This window comes from Falco biarmicus, chromosome 6 (genome assembly GCF_023638135.1).
Source record: "Falco biarmicus isolate bFalBia1 chromosome 6, bFalBia1.pri, whole genome shotgun sequence".
Classification (NCBI taxonomy): Eukaryota; Metazoa; Chordata; class Aves; order Falconiformes; family Falconidae; genus Falco; species Falco biarmicus.
In genome coordinates this window covers 73,542,429-73,561,267 of record NC_079293.1, presented here as the reverse complement: position 1 = coordinate 73,561,267, position 18,839 = coordinate 73,542,429, and the positions used below count along the sequence as shown (strand labels likewise).

Genomic DNA, 18,839 nt, shown 5'->3' with positions numbered 1-18,839 from the left:
GGGACGGGGCCAAAGGATAGAGGGATGGGGACACAGGATGCAGGGATGGGGCTGTAGATTGGAGGGTTGGGTCGTAGGACATGTCTTGCATTTTGCATGGGACCTTACATCCCCTGTTTTGCAAGTGGTTGCGTTTCTCGCCTCGGCTCCACTGGCTGGGAAAGCTGGCCCAGGGCTTTGTTCCCCCCTGTGGGTTTCAAGCCACCTTCTGCTCTCCTGCCTAATTTAATTGTCACTGGTTAGTCTGGGATTTGGGATGAAACCCACAGAATTAGGGTTTCTGATCTTTAAGCAAGATCAAGCTCAGACACACAACTGATTATTACCCCCCCAGTCCCCAAATAGTATATTTTAAATTGTAAATAAAGCAACAAGAAGAATAAAACAACAACCAAAAATCATGGGCACTATATTACCTTTATTAATAATACAATTATTTAGTCAAAAATTGTACTTTATTACTGAATACAAATGCATTTTGCATAGAACAGCCATGGTGTAGTATATAATATATTATAAATGCTCATGGACTTTTGTAAAGCAGTAAAACTTCAGGCAGTGGATATTGGCACTGAATCTAAGACTTTATTAAGCCAGGATTAATTATTTTTCTCCTCTGCACTCGCACTCATGTGCGTGTCTTTATCCCTGCAAGAATAACAGCAATAGTTTTTTTATGAGACAGCCGATATTTTGCTCTCTCCATATTGATTTCCACCAGTTTTGGGGGAAAGAGGCAAAAACCTTGGAAACACATGTTTATCAGGCAGTGTTTCCCAAAGGAAATCGGGCCCGATCCTGCTGCCTCGTGCCTTTCTGATGTTGGAGAAACCTTTGCTCAGCAGGCACAGAGGGGCTTCTCAAAACTGGTTATCCCAAAAGCAGCTGTGTATTTTGAATGGGCAAAACATCTCACTCGGAAAAATTAAGGATAATTTAAAAAAACCCAAACATCAGCAAAGCACCAACCAGCAAATAAAAACCCAAACTGGGTGAAAAAGCAGCAATGCAGTGAGATGAGCAAGTTTTTGTGCCTGAAGGTCGGCAGCCTGTTGCTGCAAGGGGAGGATGTGTTCAGGGGCTCTTAAAATAAAGGTGGAAAAATGCAGTTTTAAGGAAAAATTATTTTAAAAAAAATTGATACTGTAGTCCCCAAACCTGCAGAAACCTTTTTGTCTCATTGGCATAGGGCTCTGGGCTGAAATTTTTGCTCCTCAAGCCCCACAGAGCTTTGCATGCACAGGAAAAAAGGGTGCAAATATATAATTTTTCAGAGGTTTTGTTCCCAAATTCACATGTCAGCCCAGTGTGTCCTTCCCACCCTACAATTTCCTTACTGCAAAGGAAATGCAAAAATGGGATATTCAGGGGGATCTTCCTCTGCTCAGTGATGTTCCTGGGGGGCACGAGGCAGAGGAAGGTGGGGAGATGCAGCTGAACATCGTGGGTCCTTTGAGGCTTTTGCAACCCTTACATAAAAAGATGTAGTGAAGTGTCTGCCTCCCATTTGGGGCTCACCACTGCCTGCGAAATCGGGTGGGGATCGGTGTCAAGAGCTCAGACTGTGGGCTTAAAGTGGCTGGTTTTGCTCATGCTGGGGAGGGCAGAAACAGAAATGTATTTTTTGCTGGGATGGCTGTGCCGGCCCCGTGTTACGGGGACGGGACGTGTGATTGCCCAGTAACGTAATTATGTCGCCAAAGCCCCTCGGCTGTAATGGCAAGGTTAGGTAGTTACAGGTATGGCATGCTTTGGCAGGGGGGATGTGTGTAATTATGCCTGTAGGACTGCAAAAAGGGAGATTGGAAATGCCAAATATTCGCCATGTAGATGGATCCTGAATTCATGTTTCTGTCTGGCAGGAAGGTGTAAATACGCCTTTGGTGTGTGACTGTGAAGTGCTGCTTAAATAACCAGGGAAAGAGGTGAGAACGTGCTCTTGCCTCCAAAATTAACCCAAATTATAAAAGCAAATTTCATTATAAGGGTGGATCGAGTTTTTTTGGTGGGTTTGTTTTTTTAGGGGTGAAGAAAAAGACCTTGCAGGTCCCCTTTGTGAGACAAAAACCTTGCAGCTCTCTACGATAACGTCCAGCATTACGGCAAAATATTAAAATCTCTCTGGCCTTTACAAGTCTTCCCCAAATCATCGGTCATGGTGACCGGTCCAAGCTGTAAATACATCTGTAATGACAAATTAAACCCAATTATTTGCCACGCCTGAGCAGTGAGGTCTTTATACATGGGTGCTTACACGAGCGTGACAGCACTTGAAAATAATTTGATCATCATTGGCTTTGCAGGGGCTCATACAAGTGGCATTAAAGGCTCTTTTGAAAACCCCCACGTTTCTGCTGTGCTAAGCGATGCCGTTGGAAGGTCTCATATGGCAGAAATGTTTTTTTTTTGTCTCTTGCAGTTTTTCAGAAGGTCGCTTGCTGCAGGGTATGCTTGATTTTGCAGCATTCCCCATGCGGTTGCACCCTTTTAAACACTCGGAGCACTCAGTGGGGATTTCTTTTTCAAAATGATAAGCTGGAGCTGGATTTTCTCATCTCAAAAAAGCGCAGGCGGGTGGGCAGGCACTGGATCTGCTAGGAAAGAAGAGCTGGGCAGAGATTTTCAAAGCTGAACATAGATCTGACCCTTCCATCTACACTGAAATGTTTCAGCTTTCAGGTTTTGTCAAGGTCTAGATTTTAAAGCCAAGTTTGGGGCAGCGTCAGCTGGAAGTGAAAATAATTTTTTATTTCCATGGTATGCCCAGTGCTTATGTTTTTCTCAATTATTTGCTGGCACAGAGGGGTTTTTAGCTTAATTATATGGACATCTAAATGTAGGACACATCCATTGCCTGAGCAGGGGCAAAGTTGGGTCCTTCCTCCGTCTTTCTGCTGTTTTTTCTGTCTTCCTGAGGCAGATGCTGCTATATCACCCAGGCAAGGTTTGCAGGATCAGCCCTTCCAACCACTCCCCCCCGCAACCAGATTCAGTATGTACTGTGAAAAAAAACAACAAAACCCAACCTCCAAAAACCCCCCAGTTTTCTTGCTCAGAGCTGAAACCATTTCTGTTTTAAAGCAAAATGGTGTTTGCCGGGAGCTGGTGCAGGATCAGGCCCATACAAGAAGCTTCCATAGGGAAGAAATGCAGTTCCTTGCAAATTATATGGGGCCGTTACAGGTTTTTTCGGGGGGGGTGAAGCCCCAAAGGCCAGTGGGACCTTTCTTTTTCCTTTCTGGAAAGTGGCCACTTGGCTTTTATGTTGCAGCATGTAGAGATTTGTGCTTTTTTTTCAAAATTATTTTTAGTGACCAGTAGAGCTGGTGAGCCCCTTATCGGAGCCAGCTGGGCTCAAACAGCTCATGCTGGCCTTGGGAGAGACTCTGAAATTCATTTTGTTTGTGAAAGAAGAAAAAAAAATATTCATGGAAAGTCAAGTAAAAGTAAGTTTTCCACCAGAGGTGGGGTGAGGGCAGCCGGCTAAGAGATGCGGTGGGGCTGATCTCCTGTCTCCACCAGGGACTGGTACTGGACGCTTCTGAATCTGGGATAACAAAATTGCTGCCTGGAAATGTTTCCTCCTAATCCCTGGGAATTAAGTCGGTGTCTGCTGGGGGAGCATTTCAGGAGAGGTCCCGCAGTGGGACGTCTATGCCTGCTCTTGCTCTTCTTCCCAAAGCTCAGCTGTTTTCCTCGGGTCGATGCTTCTAGCCGCAGCACAGTGTGTTTACGGGGTGCTGGGGTAGGGCTGCTGCCTGTTGCCATCAGACTCCTAAAAGGTTAAAACTCAAGCCTAGTGGAAGCGGTTGGGTGCAGAGATGGAGTAGCAGGGTCAGAAGGAGACCAGGCCGCTCCCTTGGCGTAAGATTTTGCCAATTCTTGCCTTTTTTTTTTTTTTTTTTTCACAGCTCTGTCTTGCACGGTGCTCTCTGGCTGTGTCTATAACAATATTTAAGTAAGTCCAGGTTGTCCTCTGGCCTCAACGGCCGGGAGAGTGGGCTGTCTCCCTGGGTTCTGCAAACATCTCCAAACAGTTTGGGAGACACCTCCCACTTGTCTGCTTCTCAGCTGCCTGCCTCTGGCTGCTGCCAGTCCTCCTGCTTCAGTGCACCTCGGTTTTCCTTCAGGCTCCAGCTTCCCGAGTCATGTTATTATATTTGCAGGAAGGGAAGAAGCAGTTTTTCTGGACAAGAGAAAAGCTGGGAAACTCTGATTCCTTCATGCTGAAACTCTAGAAGACACAAAAACCCAACCTGATATTTATGATTTAAACTCCTGTGAGTTTCCAAGCCAGGCTCTTTGGTTTGCAACCCAGGGAGCCATCGTTATTTAATATTCACGGCTTGCAGCACTGGAGCTGTAAAAAGTCGGTGAAGCGATGAGCCCCAGACATCAGGACTCCTCCAAATGACATGTTTGGCCCCAGATTCCTGAGATTATTTTGGGAAGGGAGTGCTGGCCCCAGGGGCTGGCTGCTCGAGGGACTAGCTGCTGGGATGGATGCTGAGTTGGGACATGCCTTGGTGATGTGGAGCACAAGAGGGGCAGCTGTCTTGCGGTGATGTCTCCTCCTCATGCTCCCCTGGGCTGGGAGGATGCCCTGGATCCTGTGCACAAATATTAGGTTAATTTCTCTAGGGGCTTCCCATGTTTGGTCCTTCGTTGCTTCAGTGGGGCAGATCATTGATGCTGTGATTTACCCAGACCCTCTGGATGTGGAGGTCTGGCCTCAAGGGTTTTCTCAGTTCCCAGCACAAGCAGGGCCACAAGCAGGAGGGTGAAATCCCCCTCATGCCCCCTTCCCTTTGCCCCCAGCCAGGGAAGGGTCTTGCTCTGGCAGAGCTAGCTGCCTGCCCTGCTGCCTGCCCTCCCCAAGCATTTCTATTCCTACACCAACATCCCAGTCAGACTCTGTCACCTCCCTTCATGCGAAATCAATAACAACGGGTGAGCAGGTTAATTATAATCACAGAATAAACGCCGCGGTCTCAAAGTTCACTCAACTTCAGCAGCATTTCAAAATGAGCAGATGATGCCAAGAAATTTTCATTGATTCCTCTGGGGCAGGTGTGGGAGTTTGAACCTGTCCCCAAGTTGATCTTGATTCAAGACCTACTCAATTTTCTTCCTTATCTCAACTTTCGCCTATCTTATAATACCTGTTATTTTAGATAAAAAGTCCAATCAATTGAGTTAGAAAAACTGCAAGTTATACGTTGCCCTGATAAGTTCGGTACCTGCAGTTTCATTGGCCTGGGCTGCAGTCTCTGTGCGAACTGACCTTTGAAGATCTTTATCGGCAGCCGGAGGAATTGCTCCATCCTCCCACCCTACTCAGGGGCTGAGTTGACTTAACGTTCAGAATAACTAATAAAAGAGGAAAAGAGAAGGGCCAGGGGTTAGACAAACTGACTGCCCCCTGTAACGTGATGAACTGTAGTAAACACCTTTTTGTTTGTCCCTGGCTGGTGTCCCGTAGGGAGGCCAGGATCTGGCCTAACTTACTGTGGTGTAACTCTTCTGAGTGGGATTTGTCAGTGCAACACCTCCAAATTTGAGTCAGAGCCTGTGTCTAAATTGGTGAACTAAAGAAAACTGAGGCAGGGGTTTGGATATGCACATGATCCTCAGTATTGGTTACTGCTGTCATGCTCAGAGAGGGCTCAGACATGTGGAACCATATATACCTTACCTATTTCTTACATTCCTACACATGGTATATATATGTTTTTTATATACAAAGAGAGTCTTAAAATATATATGTGTGTGTGTTATATTTGTGCACGTATATATAAATGTATATATACACACACAATTCTATATAGGTATGTTCTATATAGCCATAGAATAGTAGTTCTAACAGCAAAACCAGAAATAACTGATTAGAGATGACTCCTAGCTTGCTACAATGGCATTCTTCAGGACATGGTATATGTGTAAATATACAAATATATACATTCATATGTATGTACATATACACTTACACATGTATAATACACATGCACACATATGATAACAATAATACAATTAATTGTATTCCTACAAGGAGGATTTTGCCCATTTGATTCAGATAAATGTCTTTCTGTCTGATCTGTGCTAGTCTGGGGCAAAAAAAACCCAAACCCAAGAATCTTTCTGTTTCTGGAGTTGCAGGGTCATAGACATGCAGATTGGAAGACCTCTAGTCCAGCCTCCTGCTTGAAGCAGGACAACTACTAGCAGTGGCTGAGGTCAGCTGTGGCTTTACCTTTTACCTTTACCTGGATGAGGCTTGGAAATGCCCAGGGATGGAAATTCCCCCACCCCCTCATGAAAACGCTTTTCCTAACGCCCAGCCTGTGGTTTGTGCTGCACCCCCTTGTGCCTTCTCCCACTATGGGGAAGAGTTTGGCTCTGTGGTCTGGCATACGTCTGGCTATCTGATGCCCTTGTAATGATCCCAAACAGCACCAATTTCCCTGGGCCCAGAGCTGGCTCTGGCTTTGGTCCACCTGGGTGCTGGTAGTTACTCCTACAGGCAGACCAGATGGTCACCGTCAGACAGACAGATGCTGCACTAGGATGTATGACCACAGTCCATTTTGTTCCCATTGTTTAAGGAGTTTCAGCTCATCATCTGCTCTGTAGGACCCCAAGTGGACCAAGAGCACGTGATGGCTGTGCCACCGTTGATGATGAACTAGTGCCAGATGCCAGCCGTGGCAGCCCAACAGACCACGCTCTTCAATCAGTAGCACAGCTCCTGGCATGGTCCAAGCACAGACCATCTGAGCCTGACCCAAGCATCTCCTGGTGCAGGTCCTCGGAAGCAGTTTGTATGTCACCCCTGTAGATTGGGGTTCGAGAGCATCTGAACATGGCTAGACTCTGTTAACTGGGCTTAGGGTCAGGGTTCACCAGTTACCCAGTAACTGGCCCCAATTCACCAGTCTCCCAGTAGCCATATGTCCAGTTCCCATGGCTCAGCCAGGGAGCAGCAGCTTGGCATGCCTCCACAGCACACCTGCTTGCGGTCTCCTGTGGGCACACCACACACAGCTGCACATGATGGAGATGATCCATTGCCTATGTTCAACCCAGAAATAGCTGCCTAGGTGAGATCATGGCATTGAAAATCCTAAACTTTTCTGACCCTCTACATTTTTTTCCCCATTGTCCCTTTCCCTGCAAGAAGAGCCTCTGGTAGACATGTCCATTTGGAGATGGGCCATATTTCAAGGAGGATAATGCTGTAGCTGGTTTTCCTTTGTCAAAAGAGAGAAAAACCATTTCCAGGTGCCTCCTGCCAAGCAGACCCCAGGCTGTGGATAGCCTCATTTTGGCCATTCCCTGGGCTCTCCATGCTAATCTAAGATTTGTTAAAAAATATTTGGACAGTCGATAAGCAGAGGAATCTCCTGTTTATCAGAAGAGCCTCAGATATTTACAAGTGTGAGAACTGTAAGTAAAAGTAAGAAAGGCGAGGTCATCTTGGTGGGTGGGATTAGGCATGCATCCCAGCAAAAGAAAGCAGACCTTAGAGTTCACTCACACACAAGTTGACAGCCAGCAGAAGTTGCTGTTGGACACCAGGTTGCTATCAAAGCGGTGGCCAGCAAGTGCTCCAACCCAAAGCAGCCTACATTCTTGGGGATGTGTGCATGCCTGTCTCCTGTATAGCAGACTGTGTACCTTTTGGATGTGGGACATAGTACTTTAGTGTGTGGGTCGACAGGCTTTCCACACAGCTCTGGTACAGCCATTGGGCTTGATGGTTTGGAGTCTGGTAGTTTTGGTGTGCCAGACAGCTGTCAATGTTTTTCTGAGCAATGAGGTTGGCCAGTCCCCCAGGACTTTCTCCTGCTCCTTCCCAAACCAGGCAGTTTGTTTGAATCTGCTTTAGAGGAATCCAATCCGTCTCCACCCACCTTTCCTCCAACCACTGTCTCCACATCTGTGACTGTGGCCTTTGAAAGCGGTCCTGTTGCCCCCTCCAGTGAGGCAGGGAAGAGCCTTTGCTCCTTCTCTGGGGGAAGAGGAGTGTTGCAAGATGAAAAGCCTTGCTCAAGGGAAGCCTATTGCAGAGCCAAGCCTGAACTCAAAGCCAGGCCCAGCATGTGACCAACCTTCCTGTTGTGCCCCTCTTGCATACAGTCTCAGCTGGTCCCTTGGCTGCTTCTAACTCCACCGTCCTTCAAACCAGGGAAAACATATCCATGAAGGAAAGGAGTATTCTTGGCTGTTGGCAATGGTGTGTGCCATAGACCTTGGCTTGCCGCAGGCAGAGGAGGGAGCTTTGCAGGGGAGGGACACAATGTTCCCTTTGCCTTGACATGAAACATTTGGTCTGGGAAGGGCCGCACAGGAACAGTCTTGCTGTGGTATTTCATGAAGCAAGGGAAAAAAACCCCCAGATTTCTTTGCCTTTTTAAAAGCAGTGTGTGGCTCAGCCAGATTGTAGGGTGAATGTTTCCTAAGCACTAAGCAGGGTCTTTAGGTTTGCAGGGGGAAAGCTGATCTAGGCAGCCAACTGAGCAACCAACCATTTTCTCCACTGCAGATGTGTCAGATAAACCCCAAAACATTCTTGGAACAGCATGAAGCCATTTCTGTGAAGCTGCACAATGATGTGTTTTGCTTGGAACTGTGTTTCTGGCTAAGCATAGGGAATTTACCTGCTTCTCCATTTCCTGCAGTTCAGCAGTCACACAGGTGATGCCTTCTGTTAATCCAAATCAGAGGAGTGCAGGGAGCCACACTCCCACCAGCAACCAACTCAGTGACGGGCACTACTCAAACAGGCACTCTCCTGTTCTCCCCATGTCTAGGTCCCATATGGGGAGGTCCTAGTGGGGTCCTGGATGAATTTTCCCCAAATTCTGTTCAGAGGGGAAACAGACAGAGAAGAGGGTGGGGGTGGGGTGGGGGGGAATGCCAACAGGCAGAACCTGTATTTACAGAAACATCCTTGGCTCCATTAGCTGAAGGGTAAGATAACGCACATCAGCTTTCTGATTCCAGTCTATGTGTCAAACTGATGATGTTGAAAAAAGAAAGGCTCACTGACAGCTTTTTTTTTGGCTACAGATCTCTCCCATGCATAAATTTGGGCTCTTTTGTTTAGAGTCCCTCCCTGCCCTTTCTACTTCCATCTCTCCTTGTTTCTTGGTGCTGTCTTCCTTTCCAGTTCAGCCCTGCTCTGCCACAGTATTGAACCAACCAACACTTGTAACTTCTGTGATCTGACCAGAAAGCTTTTGCTAGGCTTTTCCACTTGAAACTTCAGCTTCTGGAGTCATGCAATTCATAGGAGCATCTCAACCTTCTCAAAAGAAATAGATGTGACTTTTCAGCCCCACTAGCTGCAGCAAAAGGCTTATTGAAAGGACCCCTAAAGGTTTGAGCTGTCGGAAGGATTTCCACACTGTCACTTTTTAATGGAAACCATCTTGGGATTTGGGACAAACCATCCTGAGCAACTGGGAGTGGCAAAACCTGTTTCCCCCTGCTGTGCAGTCATGTCTCTGCCTTGAAGAAGAAAGTGATGGTGTCTTGGGTGGAATCCTAGGATGTCCATAAGTCCAAGGGGCCAACGTCCTTTGCCTTCAGCTGTGAGTGCCCCTGAGAGTCCATTTGGGATTCACATATACACAGGATCGTGGCTTTCACCTCTTATCATAACAAATTGTTTTAGGAATCTGCTTCACTGCAGGGAAAACTGCTCTCAGGGTCTGTTTAAAGCCTGTAAGTGCTTGGCTGTGTTTGAAGAACAGCTTCTCCTTTATTGAGTTGCTTCTCTGGGTTGAGAAGACACTTCTGCAGGGGGAAATGTTGATATCAAGTGTCCCTCCAGCTGTAAACAAAACTCCAGTGCTGTATTAATGGAAGTCTCTTTCCATTCTTCTTTACCCAGAGGGAGTGAAGGCAGGAGGGGGCTGGAGGGCAGAAGAAGGTGGACAACCTCGTTGTTGTCTGACCAAAACCAGTGAAGGGAGGGCTTTTTGTCCCCTTCTAGAAGTTGATTTGGGAACATAAACTTGGAAGCTGGTTGCTGGCTCTGAACTGAAGGATTCAAAATCTCTCTATTGCAGGTGCTTTTATTGTTATTATTCTTTTGGGTCCTGATCCATCAGGTTCGCGTATTCAAGATGATCTCTCCAAGGCTAAGAGATTTAGGATTGTCAAAGAAAAGCCCGAACAAACCCAGAAGGTCTGGACCTAGGAATGGACATACTGTCAGACTGGCAGAGCTGGGGTTTGCAGAGTTGCTGGGAAGACCCAAGGAAGGCAGTTCAAGCCACTCTTCAGACTCAAGCCCTGGGCAACCTCCCTATGAGCTGACTTGGTTGCAAGAGGGTATCTGATTCTCCTGCTTGGGAAGGCAAAAGTACTCAGACTTTGGGTGGGCCATGTCCTTGGTCAGAGATGCTGTCATGTCCTATCCATGCTGGATAAAGTGCCTGTAGGTGTGGGCTGGCTGGCGGTGCTCAGATCTGCTTTCTTGTTGAGCCCTGCATTGTCCATACCAGTTGATTTTTGTAGACCCGGTGGCGAATGTGAAGGACCACTCCCAATGACTAAAAGCCATGAAGGGCCATACCCAAGAATGCTTTTTCTCTACCAGACCCCAGCACCTCACTTAAGAGTTACTCCTGGCTCCCTGGGGACTGAATGTCCCATTGTGGAAAGTATTTCCGACATTAGCATGCTCAAGGCCTCACCCAAGATTAGGAGGCTGTTGTGCAACACACAAGTGACATTTCCTGCTCTGGCAACCTTGCAGTCCTCATAAATTCTAGGTGTGAGAGGGAAAAAGATCTCCTTTTACACAGCAAACTGATGACCAGGATAGGGACAGGACCCAATCCATCCTCTCCACCAGCTGGGTTGTTCAGCAAAATTTCATGATATGCTCTCACATGAGAAGCTCCTTCATGGACCAGAGGTAGGATCTTATGAAGAACTAAGTAGAAGGCCATTAGCTTTAGTCAACACCAGGGACCCAGCCCATAAGAAGTACTGAATGATCCCAAGATTGATATTATCCAAGATAAGGGCTCGGCAAAGGCATTTGGTGGTGCTATACGTTCAAAGAGGAAGATGAGGCCATTCACCACACTGGAGGCTACTCCAACCATGGGCCAGTGTCCTTCTCAGCCTATCCATCAGACGTTATCCTCTCCTCAACCCTGTCCCACACTGGCCATACCTGGCTTTGGAAGAGGGAGTAAATCTTTCTAGCAGAGAGGCTATTACAGAGGTCACCAGACGGACCCATAAATCTCCATTATCAGGCAGCGGCTCCTGTGCCACAAAACGGAAATTATTGCCCTGAGTGCGACTGGGGGAGCCTTTCCTTTCCCCAGCATTGTTCAAGGCCCTCCGGGAGTCGCTCAGGCAATTTGCTGCCTGAATAAACGTTTCCTTTCCCGGCTGCTAAGTACAAGGAATAAGTGTCAGGGGATCTCATAATGCCGGGATTTAGAGCACCAGCCCCGAGACAGAAGCCAAGAAAACACTTCGCTGCTTTTTCCCGGGGAGCCTCTTTAATCCCCATTATTAATAACAATGGCAAATTAAACGATTAGTGCACTTGAAGCCCAGTGACCTCCATGCCTAATATAGCTCAGCCTGCCAGTGGATCACCGTTCCTGCGGGCTCTGAGCCCTGGGAACATTTGAGTTTCCTAGGTCTTGGACACCCATCCACATCAAGCTGCATGGGCTGCAGCTCTTCGGGTGACACTTTCTCATTATTTTGTAGACCTTCAGGTTTTCAAGAGCAGCTGGGCTGTCTCAGCTGTGTGGCCAGAAGGTCAGCTCAGAAAGCTCCTCTTGGCAGCTTCAAACTTGGGTTTAGTGATGCTGTGAAATTATAGTACCTCTTTTAGAAATAAATCCAGTCTCTTGCCTTCCACTTCTCCGCTGGGGCCCAAATGCCCTTTGTTCACTAAAGGGCATGCACTAAGCCTACATCATCTTCTCTAAGCCGGTGTCCAGTGGTGTCCAAGACACATCCTTTGCTGTCATTAAGCATACTTTGAAGATGGAGAGGATAATTGTCCTCCAGGTGAGATCTCTTGAGGTCAAGGAGATCCCTCTGCTCTGATGGGGCTCCAGGAATGGTTTTAATGAGGTTGCACTCTACAGATGTCATCTTCTGACTCAGCACTGGGTGGTGCATGCAGGGGACGCACCCATCTGATATCACCCCATGAGGGCTGTGATTAGGGAGAGCCACCCATTGCGTGGAGCCTCAGTGTGCCCTGGGAACAAAGTCTGTTCCTTCCCCGTCTCCAGCACCAGTGATTCCTGTTTGTTAACGTTCACAAGGATCACCTTTGCCTGCAGCTGAGAGGAGAAAACCACACAAATGCTATTACTATGGAAGCAGAAGAGGACTTTTGGACACTTAAACCAGTAAAAGTCCCTCAAGAGAGAAGCTCCAGTCCAAATCCCGTGGAAACTGAAAACACCCCACCAATCAAACCACCAAACACATAGTGGAGAATGTAGCTTGAACAAATACAGATGAAAAAGGAGAGCAGGTCTCAAAACTGCTTTGTACTGGTGCTTTAGATGTCTGATGATAAACCAACAATGAAAATACTGTGGACACTGAAGCTGGGTATCACACAAACTCTTAGGAAATAACGCTTAATATTCAGCAGCAAATTTGATTATTGTCAGAAAATAAGAGACTTATACTTTGCCTTGGTTCAACTCTACATCCTCTGTTTTCTTCTAAAAATAGAAGTGTACCCATGCTTGATATTTCTTCATATTACACCCATTTTGAGGGAGCTCTTCTTATTCAAGAGCTAGTTCAACTCTTAATTTATGAGGGACTGTTAAGAAATTTCTCCTTTTTCTCTGGCTGAAAACGTTTGATTTTGGTTTTCTGGTGGAAAAATCTGCAGGAGAGATGATATTTTGTAATTAGTCACACTCAGAACTCAAATTGGTCAGGAGTTTTAGCTGTTACCTTTGGACTACCTCTGCTCTGCTAAATTCTTACTGGATTATGTCAACAACTTTGTAATGAATTATTTTCAAAGAAGAAGGGGTTTTCTTCTAGCACAAAAATTACTGTGAAAATAATTTGGCTTTTTCTTTGGAAAATGATAATCAAAAGCTTCAACAACTTTGAGATTAAAAAAGTAGTGAAATGTTTTCCTTTCTTGAGATTTTTCAAGGAAATGAGTTCTTTCCTGACCAGCTGTTCCAATCCTTTCTCTTTTCAAAGGAAGTTTATTTGATCTAGATTTTGGCTGTGACTCAATTATGGTTTTAAAGGGGAAAGTGAGGCATTATGGTTATGGTATCACTGAATCCATGTGTACAAAAATAACCTTGAGGGATTGCCATCTTTCCTAAACCACCAGAATTGCTCAAAGGTAATGAGATTTTCCTAAGGTGCTGAGAAGATGCTGGATTCCTTATTTTCTGTCTCCAGAGTCCCTTGGGTACGCTCATTTACTGTTTTCTATCATTTCCCCATGGGCACATGGTGTAATCCCTTGCCTTTTTTAGCCTGGTTTTCTAGAGAGAATTAGGCTCATGTGAATTATCTTCTCTGAGTCTTTGTTTACTGGTGCCACTTTCGTAATTTTTTAATCTTTTGCCTGTTTCATGGTTACTTAATTTCCTGCAGATTTTCCAAAAATAGTCAGGAGAAAAGAGAAAATAAGACTGATGTTTGAGCATAACCCTTATTAGATATCAGAGAATCCACATGGGGTCAAGGCACAGATCGGCAAGAAGCCAGATTCTGTGGGTTTGCTCTTTGGGGAACTATTGCCTTCCAGCAGAAAGCTGAGATACTCATATAAGAAGCAGGCGGACAAGCACAAAAAGTAGCAAGATACATAATAAGATTTTAAGAGTTAATGGGGCACTGGCCTATAATGGCTGAAGGTCCCGATGCAAAGGTCTCTTACTGTCTCCAAACATCGCCTGTGCGCTGCAGTTTGTTGGGAATTTTTTCAGCAGCCTGGCTTATTCCCAGCCTATGCTAAGTAATGGAACCCTTTGCTGTCTTGTCATCTTCTTCTCCCCAGTTATTTTACCATATAGTGTTCCCTTTCTGGTGCCTATAACAGAACATGTCCATGTGCAGCAAGGAATGGTTTTGTAACAGAAGAAATCCATCCTCAAGCTGAACTCAATAGCCTATATTCTCCAGGTGGGATGACCGTCATCAACATGCATATTCAAGGGCCATGCCATCTGGATGCAGCTATATTTACATCTCAGCAAGGCCTATAGATGATGTTTATATTTTATTAGGCAAAGGTCTTGGCCTCTTGAGGGCATTATAGCCAAGGGTGAACTGACCTGTGTCTTTCCAAATGACTATGCAGTTGAGGCGTGTTGTGTTGACCTCTGCACCGCCTTGCAGATGATATGGACCTGCCATAGTCAGAGGGATTGGACTGGCTCGGCCCAGGGCAATTGTCCTCACACTCACATCACAGCTGCAGCCGGGCCCCGGTGGAGGATGAACCAGGAACATGGTGGGTGAACGCACCAAGCTCTAGAGAATGACATCAAGCACGATGGAAATCTGCATCAAAAGCTCAGCCTCTGACACACATCAATGCTCAATGATGTCTGTTAGCTGACAGTCTGAGCTGGGGTCATACATGCAGATTCTTGTAGTTCAGGAGGTGTTCATCGCAGAGAGTAGGTCTTAGATGAACATCTCTCCCTCTTGGCTCTCTGCAGCCGCTACCGTCTGCAGAGAGGCTGGGTGGGAGCTGGCATGGGCTGGGTGAGGAGAAGTCCTGTAGGGGAGCAGAGCACATGGCACAGCTTTCCCTGCCCACACCCCCTTGAGCCCCGCTGAGAGATGCTCAGGCATCTGATCTCTGGGCAGTTCTGCTTTGTGGGTCCAGGCTTGTGGTTGTCCATAGTAACAGGCAATTTGTCTTGACTGTAAACATGGCTGTTCACCTGCCCCAATCTGTTTGCCCTGGATATGTCCATTCTTGAAAACTGGATAACATCAGAGCAGAAGGGAAGTTTTCTGTTTCTGTCTCCTTGTATCTATGTTCCCGCATATCCCTGCTGCCACAGAAGTCCTGCAGCCAACAGTGTATGGCAGGGAAAGGGGATCCTTTTCCCAATAATCCCAGGAAGAGCTATTTCTTGCAACCTATAAAATCTGAATGTTTGTGTTTTCTTGAAATGCCACTTCTGGGCTAAACTGAGAACCAGACCAGAAATTAAATGTACAGCTGCCTAAGTAACCAACTCTTTTCCCTTCTCTCTCATCATGGCAGCAGAATTTTTCGATGATTATTCAGAGGGGCGAGAGTGTGTCAACTGTGGGGCCATGTCCACCCCACTCTGGAGGAGAGATGGCACGGGGCACTACCTCTGCAATGCCTGCGGGCTCTACCACAAGATGAATGGCATCAACCGGCCCTTGTTCAAACCTCAGAGGAGGCTGGTAAGTCATGATCACACAACGCATGTGGGGCAAGGCTGTGTGCAAGGAAGAAGCAAAAAGACCTCAGCTAGGTGGAGATGCCAGGAGTGTTTCAACTCCTTGGGTTCCCAGCTGCCTAACCTAGGTGGGTTTGGTCCAGATTTCCAAAATAAGCCAGACTGTCTTGTGCTTGGTACACTCCAAGACCTTGTACTGTCCTGACCAGTTATGCAGACAGCCAGGCTGGCCAGTGGAAGGGGTTGTAGGACAAAGGGGCAGTACTGTGGTGTCAGTTTAGCAAAAGCCAGTCTTTGGTTTAGTATCCCTGAAGGCATATTAAGACAAGTGGAAACTCTTCTCAGCTCCACCGCACTACTAGTCCATCTCCTCTTACCCTCAGGGTCCTTATTCCCCAGTCACTGCTGCATGACCCCTCGCACTCCATGGTGAATGGCCACCTTTTCTGGATACCCCGCTCATGGCTCCACTGGGTGAGCTGAAGCAGAGCTTATGGGGCAGGTTAGGGCACCCCAAAGCCTGCAGGGTCAGGGCATCCCAATGCCTGTGGGGTTAGGATGGGGTATGCATAAGGGATGGGAACATCTCAGTGTTGATATCCTCCTGCCTGTACCTGCTGGTTTTGTTGAGGGGTTGTGGGAAGGTCTCTGTAGTCTCTGCTGCAGGGACGTGGACCCTGCAATCAATGATCCCAGGCAGAAAGGAGCCAAGAAGCCATCCCTGAGGGTCACGTTTCCCCACTCCTTGTCTTCCATGAGGCTCCATCCCCAACCTGCCCTGTCCTTCACATTGCCTGCGCTCAAACACAGACTTCCCCTCCAAGTGTCAAAAATGGCACTGGTGGCTTGAGCACTGCCACCAGACACAGCCACCCAGCGCCCTCTTGTGAGAACCCCTTCCTAGATCCTGCACCGACTGAGCCAGGCAGTGTCTGCACCCTGGCACCCAGGCCCTCGCTCCCTTTCATTTACTGGTTGCTACATGTTATCCTTGGGTACATCTGTGTAGTCAGGAATGGCCCGTTGGGTACCAGGGCTGGTCCCTCAGGGCAAGCAGCAATGCACGTTGTTAACTCTGCACAGCCTTGGGGTAAGGCTTGGAAAACCCCATGAGAAATATAAATGCATGAACTGTACATATCTGTACCTGCACTTTTGTCACATGGCTGGGCATCTGGCAAACTGGAAATCTGGCAAAAATGGCCAAATTCCTGCTTTTTCTTCTAGAAGAGACTTTCCATGAAGAAAAGGACAAGTCTAGGCATGCAATATTTCGTTAAAATAATGCCAACTGGTCTACATAAATAAATATATTCAGTACAAGTGATTGGGTTTAACCTGTCACTGTGTAACCCCTTTTTTCAGAGACTGAGATATGCCAGAAGGCCCTGCAAGGGGAGATCTTTGCCTTTACTGCAAGCTCTCCTTTAAGCTCTTGGTCCACTTACAAAGTCTGATGATTGAAGCTAATACATGGTGAGGTTACAACTAAAGGAGTGTTAGTTTTCTCTGCACCACAAGGTTTTTCCAGCTGTCGAAGTCTTAAGAAGCACTCGAATTTCAATTTTTATTGTTCTGCAGCTGCAGATTAACTGATCCTGTTTTATAATGAGGGAGAAGACACAGAGAGAAAGCTGTAGCAAAGATCACAGAGGAAATCCCTGGCAGCTGCCAGGTCCTCATCTTTCAGGCTCTCACCCCATCAAATAGCTGCCAGCTATGCAATTCAGGCCTGCAGAGCTGGTTAGATGTCCAAGACCACCAGATTTCCTCCCTATAGGCTCCTCTTCAGGGACCTCAAGAACAGGCATCTTCACACAGCTCTGGTACTTCTGTTCAGTCCCCAGTTTATCAGCAAGCAAAGAGGGAATTTGACCCCTGCCAATCCAGACTTTGTCCTCAACCTCATAAGACCTGAGCTTTGAAGGATGCTGAGAAGAGTCAGGGAGGCGTGGAGGATGTGGCTTTTTCTTCCTCTACCTCCCACTCTGCTTCCAAGTTCAAAACTTGTATTTTATATGGTTTCAAGACCATTGTCTTTCTCCTGTGGCATTTTGAGCCTGGCTAAACTAGCTCACCCAAAAAGGGAACTTCAGAAGGCCTGTTCCCCACACCGATTCATTAGTGGGGTTTCCTATCAATTATCCCTCTTTATCTTTAGGAAGATGCTGCTGCTGGAAGCACTCTTTTTCTTATCTCCCCCTCAAGCCACATGAGCAACATCACACAAAGCCAACAAGGAGTATGTAACATTCATGGCATTGGTAACTTCTTCTTGGGATACGCCATAATGCTTGGAAGGTGAAGGGCTTGGGAGCCTGAAAGGGCAGGAGGGTCTGAGATCCAGACATCTTAGTGTAGGTGTGTGCACATGCAGTGGGTCTCTAAGCAGCTACTAGTTCTGCTGGAGATCTGGGGGTCTGTTTAAGCGATGTCTCTGGCACCATCTGAGATACTCCAGGACAGCTGAACTGTCTGTGCAGCACTGGCAGGCAGGAGGCAGTGGGAAGTCAGTGGAGCAGAAGCTGAAAGGCAAGAAGGGAGTAAAAAGACACTAGTGTTATCCACTGCAGCAGAGAAGTAAGAGAGGCAAGAGGAGAGGAGAACCTGAGGCATGCTGGAGTGAGCTTGTTGGGATCTGAGATGATGCTGGTGGTCGTGGTGGAGGGCTGATATGTTTTCTTCCTCTGCATTTTCTTGCAGTCGGCTTCCCGCCGCGTTGGCCTCTCTTGTGCCAACTGCCACACGACAACAACTACGCTCTGGCGCAGAAATGCTGAGGGAGAGCCCGTCTGTAATGCCTGCGGACTCTACATGAAGCTCCATGGGGTAACGCCTTTATTGCTCTCTGCTCTCTATGGGGAGGGTATCGACAGCACCAAGCTGGGGATTGGGTTTCTTGTGCAACTCTGTGCTCTCCTGGAACTGTTTTTCCTGCCATCCCTCTGGGCTTTAGTCCCTCTCAACATTACACCAAGTTTGTACTGGCAAGGGATGATGCACGCAGGGCATTTTTCACATACTAATTAACTACTCATTGCATCAAAGTCTTAAAACCCAATAAAACGAAGCTCAGATTCTTCCCACCTAAACTCAGGCAATTTAGTGAAAAATCTGAGTCAGAAGCACAAAGAAGGGCTGAGCTTCTCCACACAGGGTGTCAGATCCCAGCTCAGACTTGGTTTTAGACTTGTCATGGGACTGATAGAAGACTTCTCTTGCACGGGTGTCCAGATATTTTCCTGTCAGTGGGGGGCTTCATGTATCTATGTCATGTCTGACACATCTAGAAGAGTTCTGTTAGAGTCCAAGGCGTAGCACGACTTCAAGATAAACATCTCCAGTCCTTCTCCCATCAGTCAGTGGCAATAGGGCCACCCCTATGATAGAGACAGAGGCCTTCAACAC

At 47.0% G+C, this 18,839-nt stretch overlaps 1 protein-coding gene across 2 annotated transcripts in view; it reads left to right on the top strand.

Annotated features, from left to right (window-relative positions):
• The window catches only part of GATA4 (GATA binding protein 4), a 28,212-nt gene that overhangs the window by 4,305 nt on the left and 5,068 nt on the right, over positions 1 to 18,839 (top strand). Inside the window, exons 2-3 of one of the 2 annotated variants that reach the window (XM_056343467.1) lie at positions 15,269 to 15,435; positions 18,135 to 18,260. In XM_056343467.1, the coding sequence (XP_056199442.1) occupies positions 15,269 to 15,435; positions 18,135 to 18,260 (293 nt within the window). Of the gene's footprint in view, positions 1 to 15,265; positions 15,436 to 18,134; positions 18,261 to 18,839 lie in introns of both variants that reach the window. The other variant, XM_056343466.1, reaches the window with a different exon arrangement.